The 23,033-nt window shown below is 39.6% G+C and overlaps 1 protein-coding gene across 6 annotated transcripts in view; it reads right to left on the reverse strand.

The window, feature by feature from the left end:
- Window positions 1–207: 207 nt before the first annotated feature.
- The window catches only part of LOC132160132 (ephrin type-B receptor 3-like), a 46,141-nt gene continuing 23,315 nt past the window's right edge, over window positions 208–23,033 (reverse strand). The window contains exons 2-16 of one of the 6 annotated variants that reach the window (XM_059569850.1): window positions 20,921–20,985; window positions 16,178–16,850; window positions 13,044–13,199; window positions 12,002–12,337; window positions 10,106–10,230; window positions 9,570–9,732; window positions 9,275–9,383; window positions 8,244–8,296; window positions 7,924–8,133; window positions 6,728–6,975; window positions 4,921–5,136; window positions 4,678–4,827; window positions 4,384–4,577; window positions 2,550–2,705; window positions 208–1,210 (exon numbers count right to left, since the gene is read on the reverse strand). In XM_059569850.1, coding sequence (XP_059425833.1) covers window positions 1,102–1,210; window positions 2,550–2,705; window positions 4,384–4,577; window positions 4,678–4,827; window positions 4,921–5,136; window positions 6,728–6,975; window positions 7,924–8,133; window positions 8,244–8,296; window positions 9,275–9,383; window positions 9,570–9,732; window positions 10,106–10,230; window positions 12,002–12,337; window positions 13,044–13,199; window positions 16,178–16,850; window positions 20,921–20,985 — 2,963 coding nt within the window. In that variant the 3' untranslated portion in view covers window positions 208–1,101. Of the gene's footprint in view, window positions 1,211–2,549; window positions 2,706–4,383; window positions 4,578–4,677; window positions 4,828–4,920; window positions 5,137–6,727; window positions 6,976–7,923; window positions 8,146–8,243; window positions 8,297–9,274; window positions 9,384–9,569; window positions 9,733–10,105; window positions 10,231–12,001; window positions 12,338–13,043; window positions 13,200–16,177; window positions 16,851–20,920; window positions 20,986–23,033 lie in introns of all 6 variants that reach the window. The other 5 variants (XM_059569849.1, XM_059569852.1, XM_059569851.1 and 2 more) reach the window with 5 other exon arrangements.

A 23,033-nucleotide genomic window follows, 5' to 3' on the forward strand; every position in this document is an offset into this window, starting at 1 on the left:
TACAATTTTCATAGTCATGAAAATAAAGAAAACTCTCTGAATGAGAAGGTGTGTCCAAACTTTTGGTCTGTACTGTGTCTCTAAAAACAAGGTTTACAATATTGTGCAATTTTACTTCTCAAAATGACCTTGTTTCAAGAATGTTGCGATACTTAAAAAATTACTGATTTAAAGATAATCATAATTGAAAAAAAAGATTTCTTGCAGTGTGGTACAGGTTATCACAGTCCTTTACTTTTCAAACTGCTAAAGAATCCTGATATAGTGACCGATGACCAGCTAAATGTCAACTCATCGTGGAACAGAAACTAAACAGGTTGAGGGAAAACAACAGAAGAGAATAAAAGGAAACATCGATTGAAATCGTGAAAACACAGAATCCATTATTTGAAACTATGAAAGCATCCTGAGTTCACCAGGTATATTCTAAGAAGTCCTTATGTCAGTTTAAACCTGGTGGACAAATGCAACTTCCTCAAATCCGGTCCTGCAACATGCGTGATCTTTCACCCTTGGCTGAGCCTCTCCCCTCTGTCCGTTTGAGGCATGTGCCCTTAAATAAAACACCTTCAATATGAAGATGGGGAATAAGCACAACATCACACGCACAATAGAACATCTGCTAGAATTGGAGGGATTTCTGCGCAATCGTGTCCACACGCTTCGTGAATTAATATTCACGTCTAGTTTTTGTCTTTTATATTCAAGTTATGTGTACTAGTAGAGTAGTATCTCTTCCATAAGCAATGTCCATCTGGGAGAGTCCATCCCTCAGAGTCAGTTTCAGGGAGAAATGCATTATGGGAGGCTTCCCAGCCAGCCTCACGAAAGAAAATACCACACGCACGCATGCAATTGCCAACCCCACACTGGAGCCTCGTGAGGAATGCATGGGATATAGGCTTTCCTCTCCGTTCTTAAAAATAAGTACAAAACAATCTTATCTAATCCTGTCGGGTGTAAAATAATGCAGTCTTTACAGGAAAACAGGAAAATGGAAAAGAAAAAGTTGTCCGAGGCACTGCAAGCCAGTTTCATCTGATTAGTGGAGATGATCTGGGGTCGTCTGTTAGTTCGCTTTAGGACAGTTCTGCCCCTATCTCAGACCTGGACGGGCAGCGTTTGGTTCATTTGAAGTCTCATGTCTTGAATGCTGCCGAGAATCTTCTTTTGGTGGCCGGCTAATGTTACACCTATCCGTAACAGGTCTCTGTAGAAAACAACAAGAGGAAAAATCTTATTGCCACTGTTATACAATAAATAATGCAGTGGTTTCTAAAAGAGAGGACAAAACTGATGTTATTGAAGCGATAAAATCCCATGTGAATGTAGCCAGGTGAGCAAATCAGTTAGCAAATTGTCGCTAGGTTGAGCAAATAAAACAACCCCACCCTTTGGCTACTGAGCTGAGACAAGTTTGTGGTGCAAAGCCGGTTCTCAAACTGGAGATAGGTCAAACGCTGGTCAATGATCTGCAAGGGTTTTCACCTAAGACTACCAGATGTCAGATTTCACGCAAAGAAAGTGCTATTAGTGTAACTACAGACGTGACTTGGAATAATATTTCACTGCACAACAGTCATTATACTTTAGAATGAATGTAGTGTAAAGGTTACCACAGGCTTTGTGATAAAAATGCTTCCTGTTGTTTCACTGGCTGAGGTAACCTAATCCCTTCATGAGGTTTTAGTTTACACAGCAACACATGTAGCTAAAAGCTAGAGCAGGCTCTTGTCGTTTACTCTTTTTTTTTCACCTTCTGATAAGCAAATAGGACGTTGTCAGGGAGCAAGCGCCCCGTGGCGGCCCCCAGTCTGTCTGCCCTTCTCATCTCTACAATCGCATGACATTAGCAGAGTAATTTCACACAATGTAAAAGTGTTTTCTCTCTTTTTCCTCTGTTGTTCCCCATCAAGCCAACAGTGTTGGATAAAATGATAACAAATGGAGCCCATTAGGAGAATAACTAGTCATTAAGAGCACGAGAAATCCACCGACTGGTCCACCTGTCAAGTTGCCAAATTGAAACAAATTACCCCTGCCTCCATCCTTTATTACACTTTAATGGGCGTGATGAATTTATAATTTTTTTCTTTATTAGTTTATTTGATCCCATCTGCTCTCTTCACATCTGTCTAGACATTTAACATAGCGACAAATCGCGGATTTCTTTTCTAAATTCTGACCTTTGTAAGACACTTTGTTCATGACACTTTCTGAGGATGAAATGTTGCAATAAATTACAGCAAGATAAGGGAATAATCGCATGCTCAAAAACTCTATCAATAGCCCAGTTCTGATCACTAAAATATTTAATTTCTTTATTGTCTCTTTAATTCCCTGTTAAAATTATGTTTTAGTTTGCTTGGTCCGAACCAGAGTTCGATTCTACACTATTGGTCCACACCACAAGCATCATTATGAAACTACCCTTACTTTTTACAATTTCACAATTAGGAGTTACACAAATGTACAGTGCCTTAACTTCAAACTAATGTGACACCACCAAAACAAAGACGTGCAATCCAACAAAAGAACCAAACACTCACTCTGCAGTCATCTGGGCCACCAAGTCAAAAGATGCAAAGCCTGCATTAAGGAAGTTGTCTCGGTAGCGGCTCATCTTGATGGCATCCAGCCAGTCGCCCACAGTGGTGAAGGTAGTGTAGTCAGGCACACAGCGGTCGAGGAGCGGCTGGGAGGCCCTACAGAGAAAGAGAGGAGTGGAGATAAAAAGAGAGAGAGAGAGGGTTAGGTCACGCCAGGCCTCCACCACCGAAACCTCACCCCCAAACCCCCACCACCTCTCCTGGCCTGTAGGGCCTGAACCTGCCACTGTGGCTTACTGGCTGGAGACGTGCAGGGGCCCGCCAGAGAGAACTGCAATGATGCTGTGGGTGTGGGTCCGCATGAAGCAGCAAATGTCTGGACTTAAGATGTATCGATACTTGGCATGCTCCAATTCGACATTAATTCTACAAAAATCATGCTTATGCATGACTTGATTTATGAAAAGTAGGTTTACCACCTCCTTTATTGGTCCAAAAGAAACTTTTTTTTTTAGTTAAAACACCTTTGCCTGCATACACCCAAAAAGATCCTTCTTGCACTATAAACGCAACTAAATTTAATGTCATGCATAAAAGCAGCCAGCTTAAATTAAATCAGACAAAACCAACAGAGACCAGACTTGATCTATGAGTAGATTGGGGTCTTAATAACTAACAGTGAGGTCTGGGCAGTGGGGATAAGTAGGTAGAGTTTGAGAGCAAAGACACTTCTGTCTGCAAGCTCTCTGCTCTGCTGAACTTAGCTTTCTTTTGATGGCATTAGATTAATTAACAATTAAAAGCATGAGAAAAAAAGTTAATAAGAAAGGAACAGAGGCTCTATTGAGGACAGGGTCTGTAGATGGATGGGAAGAGTGATTTTTAATAAGCTCCTGCCTGTAGGGCTGAAGTTTTGTGGTCATTAACCTGGAAGGCAGCTTTTCTTAATGGGGCATTGTTAGAGCTGGCCTGGCTCTCATATCTTAGGGACGTAGACTTTAAGTGTGAGACAGGGAAACTGTATGAGGAAACTAAAAGAACAAATGCATAACTAAACTACCACTTAACTCAGTATTGAGCGCAACTATTAACTAATTAAACTCTCATTAGTTTAGTTAAGGAATTGATAACTGAAGATAGTACACAGAGCATCAAATGTTGCAACAACAGGAGCCCATCTCTCAGTCTTTCATTAGACTCAGCAGGCAAGCCACCTCTCAGTTGACCCTTTTAAAGTCTTGTTACTTGCTAATTAAAATCATTCCCATCTCTGAACTAATGAGTCTTTCGTTATCCTCTGATCATTGCAGAGTAGACAAAGTGTCTCCCACTGTTTCCTGGTTGTTAGAGGCCCTCCCCCAGGATCTAGAGCCTAGAGGCAGGCACCCCAAGGTGGGTCAAAATCTTCCTGAAGCTTTTGGCTAACAATTAACTGAAACAATCAAATATGTGCAAAAATGCTGATCAATGAGCAAAATTCTGTTATATAGTGACTTCATCTGGAAGGCAGCTGATGTTATTAAATATCTCAAAAAGAATAGGCTCTAGTAAGTGTGGACCAGAACAAGCATCTCAGGTTAAACAATCGCTAGCCCTGTGATGGTGCAATTAAACTGAATGTTTTATTGACTGAAGGTCATCTTAATTTCCATAACGTTCCTCAGCTTACAATATTGTTTGTCAATTGAAAATGATCTGGAATCAATAGGCTCTTAATTCAAATGTCTCTGTTACTTTGGCCTAATTCTGAATTTAAAATGAGTGGACAAGTTTGATTGGTTAGTTGAGGAGATGCAAACATGTTAACTAACACATTGATACGTCTATATCTTACCCAGAATGTGTGCTGGTGACCACCTTAAGGCTGGCGGCATTGCGAATAAGTTTGTCCAAAGTATTGACGATCTGGGAGAACTTGGGTCGCAAGTTTCTTTCTTTAACCCAGCAGTCTAGCATGAGTTGATGCAAGGCAGTAGGGCAGTCCATAGGTGGGGGCAGTCTGTAGTCCTGCTCGACTGCATTTATCACCTGTTGGTGAAAAAAAGTATTATTTTTTTTATAATTATAATTGTGTGTTAGTTTACCCTCAAAATAAGTTGAACAGAGATTAAGTAGAGAGGAAATTTACATCTTGGTTGCTCATGTCCCAGTATGGGCGCTCGCCATATGACATCACCTCCCACATCACAATGCCGTAGCTCCAAACATCACTGGCTGAGGTGAACTTCCTATAAGCAATAGCCTCTGGTGCTGTCCAGCGAATAGGGATCTTTCCTCCCTACAGATGCGAGAGCAAACAGTTTTTTTAATATCAAATGGGAGCTGGGCATTGTTATATAAATATTAAAAGGATCAAGACTTGAATGCTGACCAATGAGCTGGTGTAGGTGGGGTCGGTGGGATCATCCTCCAAGAAACGAGAAAGACCAAAATCGGACACTTTACACACCAGGTTGCTGTTGACCAGAATGTTACGGGCAGCCAAATCACGGTGCACGTAGTTCATGTCAGACAGATATTTCATGCCAGCTGCAATGCCTCTCAACATACCAACAAGCTGGATGACTGTGAACTGTCCATCATTTAGCTGTTGGAGAGAGTGGGAAAAATCACAGATCCATTCATAACAAAAATGTCCGCTGTCTAAGTGTTTTTAACTTTCCAGGATGTGACTCATCAGCCAGATGATTCATCTCTCAAAGTCACAGCCAGCAGCTACGCTATTTGTCATCGCTGTTTAGAATGTTTAGGATGTTTTTCAAGGGGACAGTTGAGAACATCTCTTTTTAGAAAGAATTTATCTTTTAGAAAATTAATGGGGGGATAAAGTGTATGCTAGACTGCAACAATAATGGTATTTGTTTAATTAAGTAGATCACTTTATAGGTGAATGGTCTCAAACTCAATTCCTAAAGGGGCCACGGCTCTGCAGAGTTTTTTTTCCAACTCACACCTGCTTGGAAGTTTCTAGTGATCCTGAAGACCTTGATTAGCTGGATCAGGTGTGTTTGATTAGGAGCTGTGGCCCTTCAGGAATTGAGTTTGAGACCAGGGGCCCGTTCCTCGTAAGTCGCTAACTCAGTTAGCTGGATTTGAATGTTGACGATTTGGCATGATCTTGGATCATTTGGTTCTTTGAAGCTCATCCTGAAGTTGCTGTCATAGCAACAGATCCGTAAACAGGCTTATTTCATGTAAACAGGATTAGATTGCATCTTTCCAACAAGAACTGATACTCAAATATATATGATACATGATACATATGTCTGCTACCACTGCTACTTTATTACAAGACTATCCTACTGATCCAGGGACAATAATTTAAAATAATAATCATTTAAAAATGTATTTAAAAATAATATAAAAACGCTGTGTAGTCCATAACAGCCCACTATAGACAGCCAGTTTTACTCACTGAAATATTTGTTTGTTATAAAATTATTACTTCATAATTGTATTAGAGTATTACACACATGCTATACAGATAATAGAGTCATGCATAATTTTGAGTGATGACTGCTTTTATAAGAGTGGCCTGATGGAGCACAGGAGATGTAGATAACATTATCTTGACCCTTAAGAAACTTTCATTAATGCTGTCACGTAACAAATCTGTCCAAATATAAAATTAAATGAATAGCTAATTGCTACATTGAAATAAAAATGGAAAGATTGCACAGCTATTATTACTAAATAATTGGGAATTATGTAAAAAAAAATACAGTGCACATTTCATTTAGTTTTGTTTGCTTGGCTGTTGCCTTATAAAAGTCCAGAAGTTTTTCGTCAGGTGTCGTTCTTAATTATATGATGTCATTACGTTGCCATCTTGCCACCAGCCAATTGCTGCACTGCTGATCGTGGTTTCGAGTATCGATACATAACTTCTTTTAAACCAAACCATGAATGCACAATTATCTCAGATAACTCAATCCAGCCATACTTATCATCAACAACAGGTGCGTTCGAGGAACCTAATTAGCCAGATCCTGATTAGCGCGATGCTATCTTCTTGGATGTGTCATTTGATCTCGGATGTAATAAGCGATGTACGAAGAACGGGCCCCAGGGCTTTAAGTATTACTTGCATTTCCATACATATCCCACAACAAGAATTCATGCATCCCCCCCAAAAAAAGACATTAAGAATTAATTTTATTGTGGTAAGCATCTCTAACCCGGAGAAAAGAATCCAGTGCTCCGTTCTCCATGAATTCAGTGACAATCATGACTGGCCGACTCTTTGTCACCACCCCTTCCAGGCGGATAATATTAGGATGATCGAACTGGCCCATGATGCTGGCCTCACTCAGGAAGTCTCTTCTTTGGCGCTCCGTGTAGCCTGCCTTCAGAGTCTTGATGGCCACAATGATCTCACGCCGTCCAGGGAGTTTCAGACGGCCACGGCACACCTCTCCAAACTCTCCTACATAGGTAGTGGACAGACGAGAGAGAGGAAGAAAGGGTGGAGTGAAGAGAGGAGAGGGAAGAGTGGAGGAGTGTGGGAGAGAAAGGGGAGAGGGAAAGTTACTGGTTTGAATCAAGGAGCCAAGGGGAAGCGGGGGGAGACAGCAAGAGAAGCCAGGGCTAAAGGTGATGCTATTGGAGTATATCCAGGGGGCGAGGGAAGGGGTAGGGGTGAGATCACCAATGCTTCAATTGGAAAAGGTATTGGAGGGTTGTTGGGGGTTGGAGTACCAAAGAGGAAATGGGAAAAGTAAGGTAACAGAGGAAGGGGTAAAGGGTACAATCAGAGAATGCTAGGTTCTGGAGGGAGTGAGGGTAGAAACATGGGAAGTAGGTGGGGACAGAAGCTTGGGAGGATTGGGTGACTTGCGTCTGCAGTCTAGGCCAATGTGTAAGCAAGTGCAAGAGAAACAAAGGGGTCAAGGGAGGACATGGTAGGGGTTCATCACTTTAGAAAAAGTCAAGAAACAACAGGTTCAGGTAGTAGCGCAGCGTTAGATGTTAAAAGCCTTGTTTGTTGGAGTCTGAGATGGGGCTCTTCAACTCATTACAAAATGGCTACAAGTCATACTGAATCAGAATCCTACTTCTTTTTGGTTTTGGCTTTTAGAAGCTAAACTGCTAATGTTAAGATGTAGAACATTTACAAAACAAAGGGGAGTGGTCTCAAGGGCAGGAAGGAGCACCATGGACGGAGAAATTGACAGGTCACAGGGTCAAGAGGACATTTAATTGTCCAACAGGTATCATCAGGTTCAGGACAGGCTTGGTAAGTTAGCAGGAATGGTAGCTCTATAGTTAGCTCTGAAGATAACCTCAGAAGCTCTGTTTTGTAAGTAAAGCTGTTAGAGACGTTGGTAAGGTGCTAAGGATCGGATTTTGGAGTGGGATGAGTTGATTGAAGTACCGCTTGGTGTGAAGTCCTCTAAAGGTATGGCCTGGGTGTGCCTAGCTGTCTTCCCCCTGTTGCTCAGGAGCTTGTGTTGTTGGTTACCTGCGCCAATGACTTCCTCGATTTTCACACAGGAAACGTCAATCTCTTTGGCAAACTCGCGGATGGCCTCATTCGGGTCCTCGTAGGTGAATGGGTCAATATAGACCTTCATCCCTGGAGTGACTATAGGGGATTCAATAGTGCGAATAGCCGTATGAATCACACGGTTATAATACACAATATTTATAGCACTGTTAGTCATCAGATGGCAAGTAAATTTTGTAGAGACTTACTGTATTGTTGCAGTTTTTCTGTGTACTCTGATTCTGAGCCATTGCGTTGCTTCCTGTGAACCAAAGACAAAACAGTCAGTTACAAAAGGTTGATGATTTCCTATCTTAATGTAGGAAAATATGTATTTTGAAAAGGACCTGTTTTTTCCCTGTCAGTCCCTTTAGGAATATAAATTGAGGTCGATTAAACGACGAGAATAATATGAAAATTAAGAGAACAACAGAATCAGCCTCAAGAGACCCTTGTCACTTCACGATCGGAAGTCAAATCTGCATAAACACAGCTAAGAACAACAGTAACATCACTGGTTGTCTTGATTCTGTTACATACTAAGGGATCTTAACTTTATATTGTTTAATTATCTCCTGTCGCTTAAATCCTTCCTTCACACGTTTTCCACTATCAGTCCATTAAATGCAATGCAATTTCAACAAACCCAACCCCCATCTAGTACATATTAATGCAATCCCTTTGTTGTCTAACTAGTAACCGGGCCAATAATACCCGCTGGTGATTTGTATCTCATTTCCAATTCAAATTCAGTTCCGGAATATGCCAAGGCCTACTTTTTTTTTCAGTCACAGACAAGTTAAGATACTGAGACACACTGTGCTGATTAGAACCAAAAAGAGTGCAAATTTAGAATTTTTGCTTGATAAGGCTTTAAATACACAGCTGCCTTACGCTCAACTGTGGAAATGGGAAGGTGGCCACAAGATGGAAAGTGCCAGTGCCAGTGCCAACGATCATCGGGATGCTGCAGAATTCCAATGTAGGACACATGCACATTTGAGACCACTGGCTACAATTTACCAACTACAGTATCTAAAATAACTGACAGCCTAGAATGAATCTGTTTCTCAAACTGCTTTCATTAACTGCTTTCATTAATTGTCAGAAAGGTTCTAAGGAAGCATTGTGGGCAACTAAATAATGTATGCACTCGAAACATTCGGTATACTTTTAGTTCTATTTTTTTATTCTACTCTTTGTGAATGTCATTAAGGTAAGTGAAAATGTAACAATTTACCTGAGGCACACGATGGCAATAACCACAACAACAATGATGAAGACCAGCCCTGCTGTCAGAGACCCCACAATGAGAGGTAACTGCTCCTGTATTGTCTTGTCTGCATCGGCTGTGCACAAAAGAGAGGCACAAAGAGAGATATCATGGGATGCATTCAAGAGAATTATATTTATCAGATCTATTTATACCTGCTCTTTTTCTAGGATAGTTATTTTAACTCTTAGATTCACACAATTCCTTGATATGCTTTGAAAGGAAATTGTTTTTATGTGATAACATAGGCTGTTTTACATACCCTGGTGGTTGGTGCTAAAGTCAGTAGGGCTGCTGTAGCGGCCATAGCCTGCCACCGTTCGAGCTCGAACCTGCACAACATACGGTGTGCCCGGCTTCAAACCCTCAATGCGTGCCGAGCTACGCTGGGCTGTCATGGTGTGGGCAATAGCTTCTCCCTGGTCCTGTGGGAACAGTGATAAAACAAGCCATATAAAACCAGCCAGCACCCAAAAGCAAGCGTCTGGCAGCTCTGGTTTAATCTGTCAGTACAACACATCAAACACGAAGCAGATATGTCTGGCTCTTTCTTCTCCTCTATGCAAATCCTCCTGCCTCCATCCCTGCCAAGCTCCAACTTCCTTGCAGTATCAGGGTTCAAAATAAGGGATGAATCATGGAAGGAGTTAGGGAGGATTGTTAGGATACGAGAGAGAGAGAGAGAGAGGAAGGGTTGATGCTGTTGTCAGGATGAACGATTATGTATAGAGCAGAGGATGACAGTGGTGGAATTGTGATTGAATGCCCTTCGCTTCATTGATTTACACTGGCTCTTACCTTCTCATGGTATTTAATCTCGTAATCCAAGATGATGCCATTTGGTTTTTCAGGGGGGAGCCAGGAAAGACTCATGGTGTTGGCTGAGGCCCCCATCAGGTGGACGGTAGGAACTGCAGATGGAGCTGTGTGGGGAAAATGGGAGAGATCCTATTTTAATGAAAGCTGATTTTTTTCTTTTTTTCTCACATTTAGAGCATGCTCACATTCAGGATTATCAACAAGCTGCTTTGATGTGTAAGCATCAGACAGCTATTAATTTGGGGCCCTTTCGGGGCCCCAGCCACTCAAACTGCTCAGACAGAATGGATTCTAAAGTCTCTTGTGAAAACTACCATGACAGAAAAACCGGAAAGCCTTAGTATCTGTCATATCCAGTCCACACAACCTACAAAGACATGCAAATATATGTATGGGTGCACACCCAATTTGTCCACTCCCTATGTTCTTTGTTATGACCCATGACAATTTCTTACTGTCTGTCTTCCATAATGTCTCTCTCTCTTTTTTTTTCTTTTTGGACAATTATGCTCTTTCTTTGCCAAATTACTGTTGTATAAAATATTTATTATTGAAATTGTAAAGTATTTTTGTATCATGTCAAGTTGTGCTCCCTTTTAATTTAATTAAATTATAATTTTGGGATAATTTATCATATCCTTTAACACTGCCTTTACGCAAAATATAATCTATTATTTTTTTTTTTTTTTTTTTTTTTTTTTTGTTAGGAATAAATGCAACCTGGGTGTTATTTTCACCCATATATTTGTGTTAACACAACTTTTTCCATAGCTCCTTCCTTATCTTCGCACCCAGCTTTACATAATCTGTACCGTCCCCATTTGTCCTCAGACCTGATGTTGCCGTCTCCGGTTTCTGATGTTATCAAGTTCTGTTCACACACTACAGTAGCACTCAACCTCCCCTACTTTCTTGCCTCTGTCTCTTTCTCCCTTACTCATTCTTTGTTAAAAGCGTTTAAATCCCCAGGTCCGGTTCTTTGATCCTTTCCCTAGTAGCTCTTTATTATTCTGTCTGTCTCTTTGTCCACCTCCCCAAAAGCTCACTCTCCCCCAACCCAACACCATCAACCTCCTAACCCAGGCCTTGCTCAGAAAAGCCTCACCCTGAAGACAATGCTCCCTGGGCAGCCTGCTTGCTTACTTTCACCCCAGGATTAAGGGGCCTCATCTTTAGAAGACAGTGGAAGTAACCATGACGCCCCTTGAGCTTATGGCCCATATTTATTTTTTGTCTTAAAAGGCGGATGAATATTCAAGCAAAGTCCTGGGAGATAATGTGATCACACACCCTCCTAAATTTTTTTAACCATGGGGGTGGGCTGCTGTGTGTGTGTGTGCATGTCACCCTGGGATTGACTCATGTGCAACAACTGCCCGGGTTATATGAGAATGCCTGCGGTCAATCCCTTATAGCAAACAGAGGCATTCGTGGACCTGGGTGCTGGCATAGACTGCTAAAGAGAGGGTTATGCATATGCATAACTCTCCTGAGAAGTCCAGTGTCAATTCAAAACTTGAAATCACACAATAAGTGGCTTTTTTCATAAGGTTAATGCATCTCCTCTTCTCTCTAACCCAGCACACTCTAGCCTAGAGTAGCTTAGCTTTGCTACCGAGCCTCATAGCACAGCTCTCTGGCATCGATGCATTCTGTGGGCTGAGCTCTTTGGTTAGAGTGCCGTGGGTTGGAAATATCTTAAGAGTGGCCATTACACTTCATTATTTCAAACTAGAACATGTGAAGAAAAACTTTTTTGTAACCTTTAAAGACACACATGGAAGAGAACATTTGTAATCTGTTGGAGTCTCTAGAACTAAAACAGTTAAGGTAGTTTATGGACCATGACAAATGGAAAGAAATCACTGAACTCACCAGCCTGGTTGGTGGTGATGTTAACAGAGGCAAACTGGGGTGTATATGGACTCTTGTTGGAGACTCCATTGACGGCCTGAATCTCAAAGCTGTACTGGGTGTGAGCCTGGAGGTTTCTGACTGCCACATGTCTCTCAGTTAGCCCAAGGTGGCGGGGAGAGATATCCACGTTGTCATCACATCGTGTGCAGGTACCACGTTCAGGCAAACATTTCTTACAGATGACGTTGTAGAGAAGGTCCTCCCTTCCACCTTGGTCACGTGGCTCGCTCCACTCAAGTACAAGTGATGTCTCATTTACACTGGAGATGACACTGCGTGGAGCTGAGGGCACAGCTGCAGAAATAAAATATTTTAGTTTTATTAGCAGGTTTAACCTTGGTTAGTTGCTTTCCCAGCAGGTCCCTCAGCAAAGCCGTTGTTCAGCTAGTTGAAGCCACAAAGCTGGTTTGGCTGACCAATTGAATTCAGTTCCCTAAACCCCAACAAAACATCCAAACTAAGCAGCGCCTGAGCAGAGGAAACCAACCTGGTAAGCAGGTAAGACAAACAGACCAAATTTGGCTAGTTTAAAATGTTTTTAAGTAGGAAATTTGAATAAAACTGGTTAAATGGGGCTTCACATACACTTAATGCAGAGCAAGTGCTTTCATGTAACTAAAATTAAGCGAAACCTTGTCTTTTTCCCACTTGTGCTGTTCATTTTAACATCAGAAATGGCTAGAAATAGCTGTGGTGTTCACTTGCGAAATTTTTTTATTTTTTTGGATGTATCTGTTCAGAGTGCTGACAATGAACACAAGCAGAAAGGAGCTAATATAAAACAGGAGACAGGGAAACGTTTTGAAACAATCCCAGTAGTCTTCTGTGTGTTGGACAGAGGAATTGCTTTACATATGGATGAACATATGGATATAAATATGGTGTTATATGGATCAATGTGGCTTTTGAGAGCAGAGAACATGGCAAAATAAACAACACTCCTTATGTTTAGATAAGTTCATGGTGGGTGAAATGGCAGTTATTTGAGGACATTACTCACTGGTGCATCCTGAGTCAGGCGAGTCATTGTCCGCCCGATAGTAGCCGGTCTTGCAGGAACAGATGCTGGCGGCACCAGAACTAGTCCGGCTGTTGGGTGGGCACGGGGAGCAGAACCCTTCACCCTGTTTCGACTTAAATGTGCCCGGACTGCAAGCTAAAGAGAGAAAAGGGTTGTTTACTTCAACTGCCAGATATACAGACTCGTAGCTATAACAGCAGATTTACTTTTCTGCTACTCATTTTTGGTGTATGCTTCCATCTAGGTATCTTTTCGTTGCATTCAGCAGCAAAATCAATAGCAATTTCCTTTTTACAATTTGCATTTTGTGAGCTCTGCTTGCCTTAATTTAGTTTCTTACTTTTGTTTTCCTCGCCCACAGTATGCAGTCTAATCCTTTCCATCTTGGCATTGTAAAATATGAAGGCGCACAGGTTCTTGCTTACGTATTTGTTTGGCACCATTAATTTGCTGTTGTTTTCCTCCAGGGAAATAACCCCCTCATGACTAGACGAGTTCCAACAACATACCCTGGCCTTGAATAAACCCCATGTGCATATGCTAACCGTCAACTTCAATTACAAACACATGCCTGTTAGTTTCAAAACAAGAGCACTTTTCAAAATGAACTCTTTCAATCAATACTCAAACACAGGGAATGTCAATGTTGTACTGCAGGAAGTGTTCCTCTAAAATAAACAAAGCATATTAAAGACTACAAGGGAAAGTGTAAGCTGTTATCTTATGAATACAAACATTAGCATGTCATTTAAAGGTCTTTGGCCTTTGTGGAGCTCAGACACCATTTGCGGAGATTGTGTACACATTTACGCATCTATGATATAAGCAGAGGTGCTCTCCTGGCACACAATGCCAGTGTGATATTTCTGCTCAAAATGTCACTCAACTGATCAAGTAGTCAGTTTATGTTTATAACAAACAAGGAAAGGAGTATGACGACAGTTCCCAACCTACCGAGCTGTTTTAACAGTAAGGCTTAGAAATGGTAAATAACGATCGGTCGCTATTTTTTTGTTTAAAAAGATCTGGTTTCTGGACAACACTGATGATGTTTCTGAGGTCACCTTCCAAGTTTCCTATCTCAAAATGTGCAATATTGACAAAAGGGTTCATAAGTGCAGGGATACTGTTAACTTGGGAGCTTATCGGTTTAACTATTATTAAGGGGAGGCCAGAGACAGAAGAAGGAACACAGAAAACAGTTCATGAAAGAGGGTAGGCCTTGTGAGTTTGGGGTTATCGCACATAACGTATCTGTTTGCAGATTAATGAGTCCTCAGTGTTTTGCCTCGCATTTCAGATGTACATAAATCAACCATAATCTTGAGGAGACAAATGAGACCATCTAGCTCTAGCCCCCATGAAAGACTGCTTGAAATCCCCCTTCAAAAAACTCGGGCTGTTTTCTGAAGGGTTTAAAGTGCTGATTAATCGCTTCCAAAAAGGTAAGAAGTCAGCCCTTTCCTTTCATCCTCATCCTTCCTCTAGCCGCTCTCCTGACAGAGCGAGAGAGAGGAGAGGTGAAAGAAAGCAAAGGAAATGCAAATCCTGTGGATTTCTTTTTCTCTTACTCATACACTCTCTCCAGTACAGTCTATTGCTCACACTCTATTGCCCAAGTCTTTGCTCTCTCCCTCTCTCATTGAGAGCAGAACATAGGACTTAAGGGAGTGATTAGAATGTGTGGTGAAATTGAAAGCGAGGACGAAGAACGGATAAGGGAAATATGGATCGCTACAAAAAAAAAAGGGTCTTGTCAATTTATATTAATGTGAATGTCCTAACTGTGCTCTGGCAGGGTATTAATTAGACCAACGGCCTTCAGATGAAGGCGGGCATTAGAGAGGTGACAGAGAGATTTATCCATCCTTTAGATTCCGGTTGGCTTGATTAGATAACATTTTATCAGGTCACAGCCGCCAGGGCTTTCACCTTGAGCCACCACAAGCAAACAAATGCATTTTTTAACTGTAAAGCAGCAGATTTCCAAAGGACTGTCCACTTTCCCCTACAGGTATACGCACTTTTGTTATCAACATGACAGTAGTATAAAAAGTCCTTCATTACTTTGACAACTACATTTATTCTCTGAAAAAAAAAATAAGTATGTGAGTGATGCAAAATTTGCTTTCATTATGCGAAGATGTTTTAAATGGTTGGTATGGCATTGCTATGTGATTCCTAACTTGTTAGGGTACAATGCGGCGTTGCAATACTATTTATAAGGCATTCTTTCTTGTTCTTTTTGCATATTATATGGTTGCTAGCTGGTTTCTTACCATCCATGTGCCTACCCCAAGTGATATTTTAAGATTATCATCCCTAACCCTAGCCCTTATTTTAACCTTAACCCTTACATCTGAAAATTTTAAGTAAATTGCTTAGTAATAATTAGCAGTATACAGTTTAAAGCAGCATTTATGATGTTTAGGGCGAAATACATACTATTAATACTTAGGGTTAAGCATTTGTGTAAATCTCCAACCCTCTGTATGAACAATCATAACAGTTATGATGACCTCATACACCACAAATAATCTTCTTCTCTCTATACACAGATGATTTGCCGTTCAGTTTAATTCTTTACTCCAGAGGTTTACTGCTCAGTGGCTCTGTCTTTGTAGTTATTTTAATGTGCTGGAACCAGCTGTCTCTTTGCGACCTTTCACTTCTGGTGCCTTGACTGTCAGGGTTACTTTTCTTTCTCCATCTCGTGCTCTTCATTAATGTTTCACTGCAGCCCTTGCCCTTGGTCCGCAAATCGATTCCGGTCTCCTCTCACTCCCAGCTCTCCATTTGACCCTTGACCTCCCGCTGTCTGCTCTGCTCACTTTCACTGCGGCTATGTTACACGCTGGCTTAATTTACCTCAGCCTGAACCTGATATGTTTTTCATCAAGACCGCTCCTTTCTCTCAGCAAAATGTTCCACTCTGATAGACATACAGACTTATGCATTGCTTTGCTCTGCTTAAATTGAGGTCGAATAACCAAATTTGCTGTTAGGCTAAACACCTCAATAAAAAAACAGGATGATACGTCCATTTTGCTTAATGTGATACCAAGAGAAAAGACAAATTGCACAGTGAGAAAAACACATATTTCAGCACTCACCTTGACACTGAGTGTCCTTAACTGCAGGCTCAAACCCAGCCATGCAAGTGCAGGAACCTACAGGAACCATCCATTCTCCATCTCCATTGCAGTAGAGTTTAAGAGGGACAGACACCTCCAGAGCGTTCGGCACACAAGTGCCAGGGGCAATGACTAGTGACGTAGCCTCAGCTCCTGTGGCCGTCTCTGGGAAGACGGCAAAATAGGCAATAGTTGTGGAACACTTCTTGTAGAAAACTCGGACGGAGATTAAAGACATGCAGGCGCCCAGGTCCTGGAAAGCCAGATAGAAGCCAGCCTTGGAAAGTGGACCAAAGCTGCGAATCTTGGTATTGACCCGGCCAGACTCCAACATAGAGAAGCTCTCATCCGGAGCAATGGTGTCCACCTTAACATAAGGATTCTCCATCCAAAAAGGACTGGTGGCGGTGGCCGAATCCGAGTCGGACTCATAGTAGAATAGATTGAAGGTCTCTTTACATGATCCTGGGATGTTGGGAATACTGTTGCAATCTCGTACTGTGAACTTCATCTCCACATAAACACGGAGAACGTCCTTTCGAGGGATGAAGTCGCTGCGAAGCCAGTTGTTCTGGTTAAGCTCACGAACGTTGCACACTTGGTACGTTCGGATAGGGTTCATGGCATCGTCGTAACCGCTAACTTCCTCCCACTGAGAAAAAAAGGGAAAAAAGAGTCATACAAGTTCACCTTCAGAATGAGCTAACACTTTATATACACTGCATTGGAGGATTCTCCTACAGAACATTAGCAATAACACATGCTTTATCTAAAGTACAGTAAAATACGCTTTATTGTCAGTATTACAAATGAAACCATTCTCATTTTGATGTTATCTAGGGCTTCAGAACTCTGAGGTGTTATGCTACAGAGGTACGGCAGGCAATAAATTGCTGCTTCTCAGCTCCAGCCCCACACACCGAAGCTAAGAAACAATATAACGGAGGGAGCAAGCCGAGAAAAGAGTGAATGGGGTGGATGAAAGAGAGGGGAAATGAAATTTTATGCTTTTTGGTTTGTGCCTTTCAATTACACATTGTGCGTGGTGTCATTAAGTGGGGAGCTGCACGTTGGTCTTTCATCTGCGTTCGCCGGTTCAGTGCGGAAAACCGCCTGGCAAATTCATCAAAATTACCGTGGAGTGTCAGAACCCCATTGAATAAAGCGATGAGTGGATGTTTACCGTATACCTCGAGTGTGGAGTACTCTCTGCATCACTTCACAATCAATTACCTTTCAATTAAACCATCATGATTACATTGTATTCATGCAGATCAACAAGCTGCATCCAATGCCCTGCCAAAATGATTTCCTACTCATCTACCAAAATTAAGAACATGCATCTTTTGAAAAGACGGGTGAGAGAGGATGATTGCATTTAAGGTCAAACCATGTGACACGACAACTACTAAACAGTGAGTAAGAACGCCTACTAGCAATCTTGGCAGCTAACAAAGGTTTGTACATCAACATCGGCTTGTTTAAACAAACAGCATACTATATCAACAAGGAATGATTCATATGCATATCAGTAAAGGATCAATTAGATTCAACCTTGGAAAACCGTTCCACTTCTTTTGATTACAGCACGTTCAAGAAAAGCGATCCTAAATGAGAGAATGAGATGTAGCCAAAAAAGGAAAAAAAGAAAACTTGCACGGCATTGAGAGAGTTTTTGAGAGCGTAGTGTTTGTGTAGAGGTGAAGTCTTTAATTAACACAGAGATATGGATGTTGCACGGACAGGCCATTCATCCCTATGGGCTCAGGGGACCTGAGGTAGACAGGGCTTCCAGAAGTCTCTGCTTTATCACTGCCTTTCTGAGCCAGTGCTGCTGAGATCAATAACAAGCATCAGGTCAATGTGACAGGAGAAAGAATGAGGTATAAATGGGCATTTAGAGAGAGTGAATATGGGAATGAGGAAGTGGCCCACACATCGCACTCCTTTTGGGATAGCAGGGCACCAAACATATGTAAGATGCCCAATCAATTTCTTTTCAACTCGTTTTTTTTTTTAGAGAAATATGCCTATAAAGGGCTTTAAGCTATATTTTCATATTAAACGTTGATATGAGAAAGTACATACTTCAGATTCAATGTAAAAAGTTATGCACATTCATTTTTTTTTTAGATGAATTCATGTATTTTAGACACACATGCTGCTGTGGAATGCTGTGGTTTATTTATAAATATATAAGTGCATTAAAGCTTTTTTTTTACTCAGTTTATTTGTCTTTGAAGAATTAGCAGGTCAGGTTTAAGCGACAGCGGGTCATTATATTTATTTTTCCTTAATGGTGTTACAGTCTGTATTTATCAGTGTTTATTTCTCGGGTTACAGGTGTCAGACTAATGACTTATAGAGGTTTTTCTTTCTTTTTTTATTTTAGGCAGATTAAATGAAAAGAGAAAAAGATCTGCTGTGTCAGACTGGGATTTATTCCAACTTTTTGCCCCTGTTTTTATTATCTGGGCACAATTCCCAATTCGGTTTTCTGGGTGCGATATACCATTGAACTTAGTGTCACACAAAATTAAAAACGAGTGTGCCGTAGGAAAGAGAGATATGAAGGGTGCCAATTAAGCCACAGGCTGAAAAAAAAAACCTGTCAAAATTGCATTTCACCCCAACAGAAATAATAAATTATATTTTACAAAAATTTTTTTTTAGAAAATCAATTATGACAAGCTGGCAACACACTCCCCCACCTTACCCGTATTCTCATAACTGCTATAAATAACTGATTAAATAAATATGATTTAAATTCAACCGAATTTATCGAACAGCTAGCTTTTCATGTATAGCCTTTATTTATTTATTTTTATTTTTTTGCAGATTTAAACAAAAACCAAAATACAGTTTTTTAGTCATGAGAAATTAATGAGAAAGTAAAATGTCTGAATGAATCCAAAAATGAAAATTTGAAGGGAAAATATGCTGAATTTTTATGCAGAAAAAAAAAAAAAAAAAAAAAAAAAAAAAAAATATATATATATATATATATATATATATATATATATATATATATATATATATATATATATATATATATATATATATATATATATATATATATATATATATATAATTTCTTTCTTTTTTTTTTTACAAAATATCCTGTTTTGATCTGAATTAACATTTGTTTTGGGATTCGTTTCAGAAGGAGGACTGAAATAAAAAGTGGAAAGAACACTGGGAAATTTAAGGCAAGGAGACACTGCTCCCACATTTCCCCTGTCTGTCCTAAAACACAGTGGGCTGGTGTGGGTGAAGTGTAAAGCTGTGTGCATGACAGAGAGCAGAAGGGAAAGCACTGGGCAATGTATATTCTGAAAAGAGGCATCTGTTGGGGTGTAAAGGGGTTGTTCTTGGGCCCATTGTGCTGGTGAGTTTTAGTGCAATAATGAGGGCATGAGGGATATTTGCAAGAATAATATATGGACGGGGAAGGTGAAATGCCAGTTGATTTGTGTCTTTGGGGCTGCTCTTGTGCCTCGGTGCATTGGTGCTAAGTTACTCGGAAGTAAAGGTTTTGGGGAGGGGTGACTGCAACAGCTGAGATGGTGTAGCTGGGGGCAAGAAGGGGACAGTGGACACATGCAGAACCCTGAAGAACAGGATAGAAGGATGAGAGGTGAAGACCCAAAGAATTAGACAAATCCCAACAAAAGAAGTAAGAAAAGGCAGCCGTGTCTGTCTGGGTATTGTGAAAGCTATACGGAGTGAAGGATACTTCTGCTCTGTCTGCCAAAAGCTTGGGGACACAGATTTGACTTTTGGAGAATGAATGTAACACGGCTAGGGTGAAATCTGATCTGGGCATAGCCTTTATCTGATGAAGCTAAGAGCTTCCTGTGTTTAACGCACTATATTTGAACAAGACTGTAACTGGACCTTTTATAATACCTCTTGATTTAAAGGTTCGGTAACTATGACATTTATGAGAAAATTGCACGAAACCGGTCCTGTACATGCGTATTTTTTAACCTTCAAATTAAATATTTCAGTGGAAAGAATAAGAAATTAAATTTGTCTTAAAGAAATCGGGGCCTATTTTATAATTTTGTAATTTTTTTATGATTTTTAAATGACAATTAAGACAACTTGTAAGTGTCACTATTGTAAAGGGGGGGGGGGGGGGGGGTTTAACCCATTTCTGTAATTCAAAAAACAAAAGATATATTTTCCTATTTATTTATTCTTATATTTTTATTAGTTAATTTTTTGGAGGAAATGTGCTTATCTGACATGGAAATAATGGCCACCACAAAAATGGAAGAAATTCTGAAACAAAATAAAGCTAGCAGCTTTATACACACAGCTGTATAACTCAAGAGGATATATATATATATATAGTAAAATAATGAAAACAAAAAGATGAAACAAAATGAAAAGCGAAACAAAATGTTGCAACAAAAAAGGAAAAAAGAAAAAGGAAACAAAATGATTCAAAATAAAATTCAAATTCAAAATAAAAACAAAACAACAAATCAAAACAAAAGGGAACAGAGGGAACAAAGAAACCAAAATAAAATAAAATTGCAGAATAAATATAATGGAATACTGCTCTTTTTAATGTTGAGGTCAAATGTGACCTGGAAAGAATTCATTTTTTTGTAGATTCCCCCTGTATACTTTATTTTGCCTGAAGGAGTGGATTTTATTAAGCATGATGGGCTCAGGTCACCCATAGTCAAACACACAAAAGTAATAACTCACCCCAGTTTCAGGATGTGCGGTCCATGCGAGCTCAGTGGTGGCCCATTTGGTGTCCATCAGTGTTTCTGCAAAACAAAAAAAGAAAGATCCACTCAGTTTGAGGAACAAGATTAGCCTAAACAACACGCAACAACAACAAAAATAAGAGAATTAAACCGAAAACCTTGAGAGGAGGTGATTTCACACTGTGCAGGATGAGAAGAGCGACAAACAACTGTCACTTTCCATATTGTGAATAGGTATTAATGCATTGCGGGAAATTCATGGGTGCAGGAATGGAGAAACGCTATCATGCTAATCAACAGTGAAAAGACGGCAGAAAGGCGAAACAGCTTTGTGGGTGATCCAGAAGGCATTGTCAAAGATTTATGACAGCCCTCCTCTAATTAGATTTAATTAGCCGTGTATTTGCTGGGTGGGAAAGGAAAGCTAAGTGTTTCTGAAAGACAACCCGCTCCCCTTCCCACACGTACACACACTCGCACCCTTAAGCTAGTAACTGTAAAACTCAAGAGGATATATAACAGAGCAAAGGAGTTCTTGAATAGCACCATAAAACTCACAAAAGGAAGATCTTCACAATTTCCTCACTACCCAATATGCTCTGGCTGTCTGTTTTTTTTTTCAGTTTTTATCCCACCAGCCATATGTGCAGCTCTCTGTTTTTATTATAATGAAAGCACACTCACTCAGCCTAGACTACCAACATATTGAGTCAACCATTTTACCTTCCGCCACCTGCTTCGGCTGTTTATACATCGCTGCAGTTACGATTGAACGCTGAGACTGTGTTTACTGCATCAGATGAATCGGTGCACTGAAAATAAATATCAGAGGATGCTTCCTCTAAAGTGAGGGATAAAAACACTGTTACGCCTGGTATTAACATGCATGCAGGGTGTAAAAAGTTGAAATGGTTGTGACTACATCTAGAATTATGTGTTTTTATTATTATTATTGTTATTTATACCCCCAAACAGCTGTAAATTTGCTCTAGGTTTAAAAATAAGAAGATTCTATGATCAGCTTGCTTGTAAATAGTATCTGCACGTCATTGTTTTTTAAGTGTCATGGAGATACTTATTATAGTTTTTGTTAATATTTTGGATGTTTTTTAGTATTTGTGTTTTCGGGCTAATTTATAGTTAAAGTTTTAGTAATTTTACTGTGTGTCTTTGCCATTTTTATTAGGTTTTTTATTTCTGTTGTTTTTAAATATGTATATAGTTTTAGTAAATTAAATAAAAAAATAAAAATGAGAAATGTTGCCTTAGAAACTAGATCTGAAATAAAATTTATAAAATAAACATTTTCATATTTTATTTTCATTTTTATTATTATTATTAATTATTATTATTATTATAAATAATATTATTATTATTTTATTTTATTTCACGTAACTATATATATATATATATATATATATATATATATATATATATATATATATATATATATATATAGTTAACTATATTAACCCTGCTGCACATTTTTTTTATTGTTTGTTTGTTTGTTTGTTTAAATATAATCTAAAATAAAAATGTATTTATTGTAAAATGTAAAATGTGTACTTGAGTATTTTTTTTCTATAACAACTATAATAATAATAATAATAATAATATGCACTATTTTCATTATAATTATGACCGTTGCTATAAAAATAAACAATAAATAAAAAAAATTAAAAAAATTGCATTTAAAAAAATAACAATCATTTTTCACTTAACTGTAAAATTACAACATGAATACAAATGGTTGTCTGATTTTCAAACATCAAACCATTAAGCTTTCATTTTGGCAGGAAAATAAAATTAACCCTTAAATTAAATGATCGTTGTGACCACATATCGCGATTTTGATTTGATTCCTTGTGCAGACCAATTTACATTATTATTAGCACATTGCCAATGCATCCTGATGCTTCCCAGAAGACAGCGAAGCACCGCCCACTCACCTGTCAATCAAAATCACAGTCTAATTTGACTGAGATCATATCACTCAAGACACGTTAATACCAAGTTTACATTTTTATCTTCTCTACTCATCTTTGTTTACTCGTGTGATGCACCACAGAAGAAATTAATAATTAAGAATTATATTAATTATATATTTA

This window comes from Carassius carassius, chromosome 16 (genome assembly GCF_963082965.1).
Source record: "Carassius carassius chromosome 16, fCarCar2.1, whole genome shotgun sequence".
NCBI lineage: Eukaryota > Metazoa > Chordata > Actinopteri > Cypriniformes > Cyprinidae > Carassius > Carassius carassius.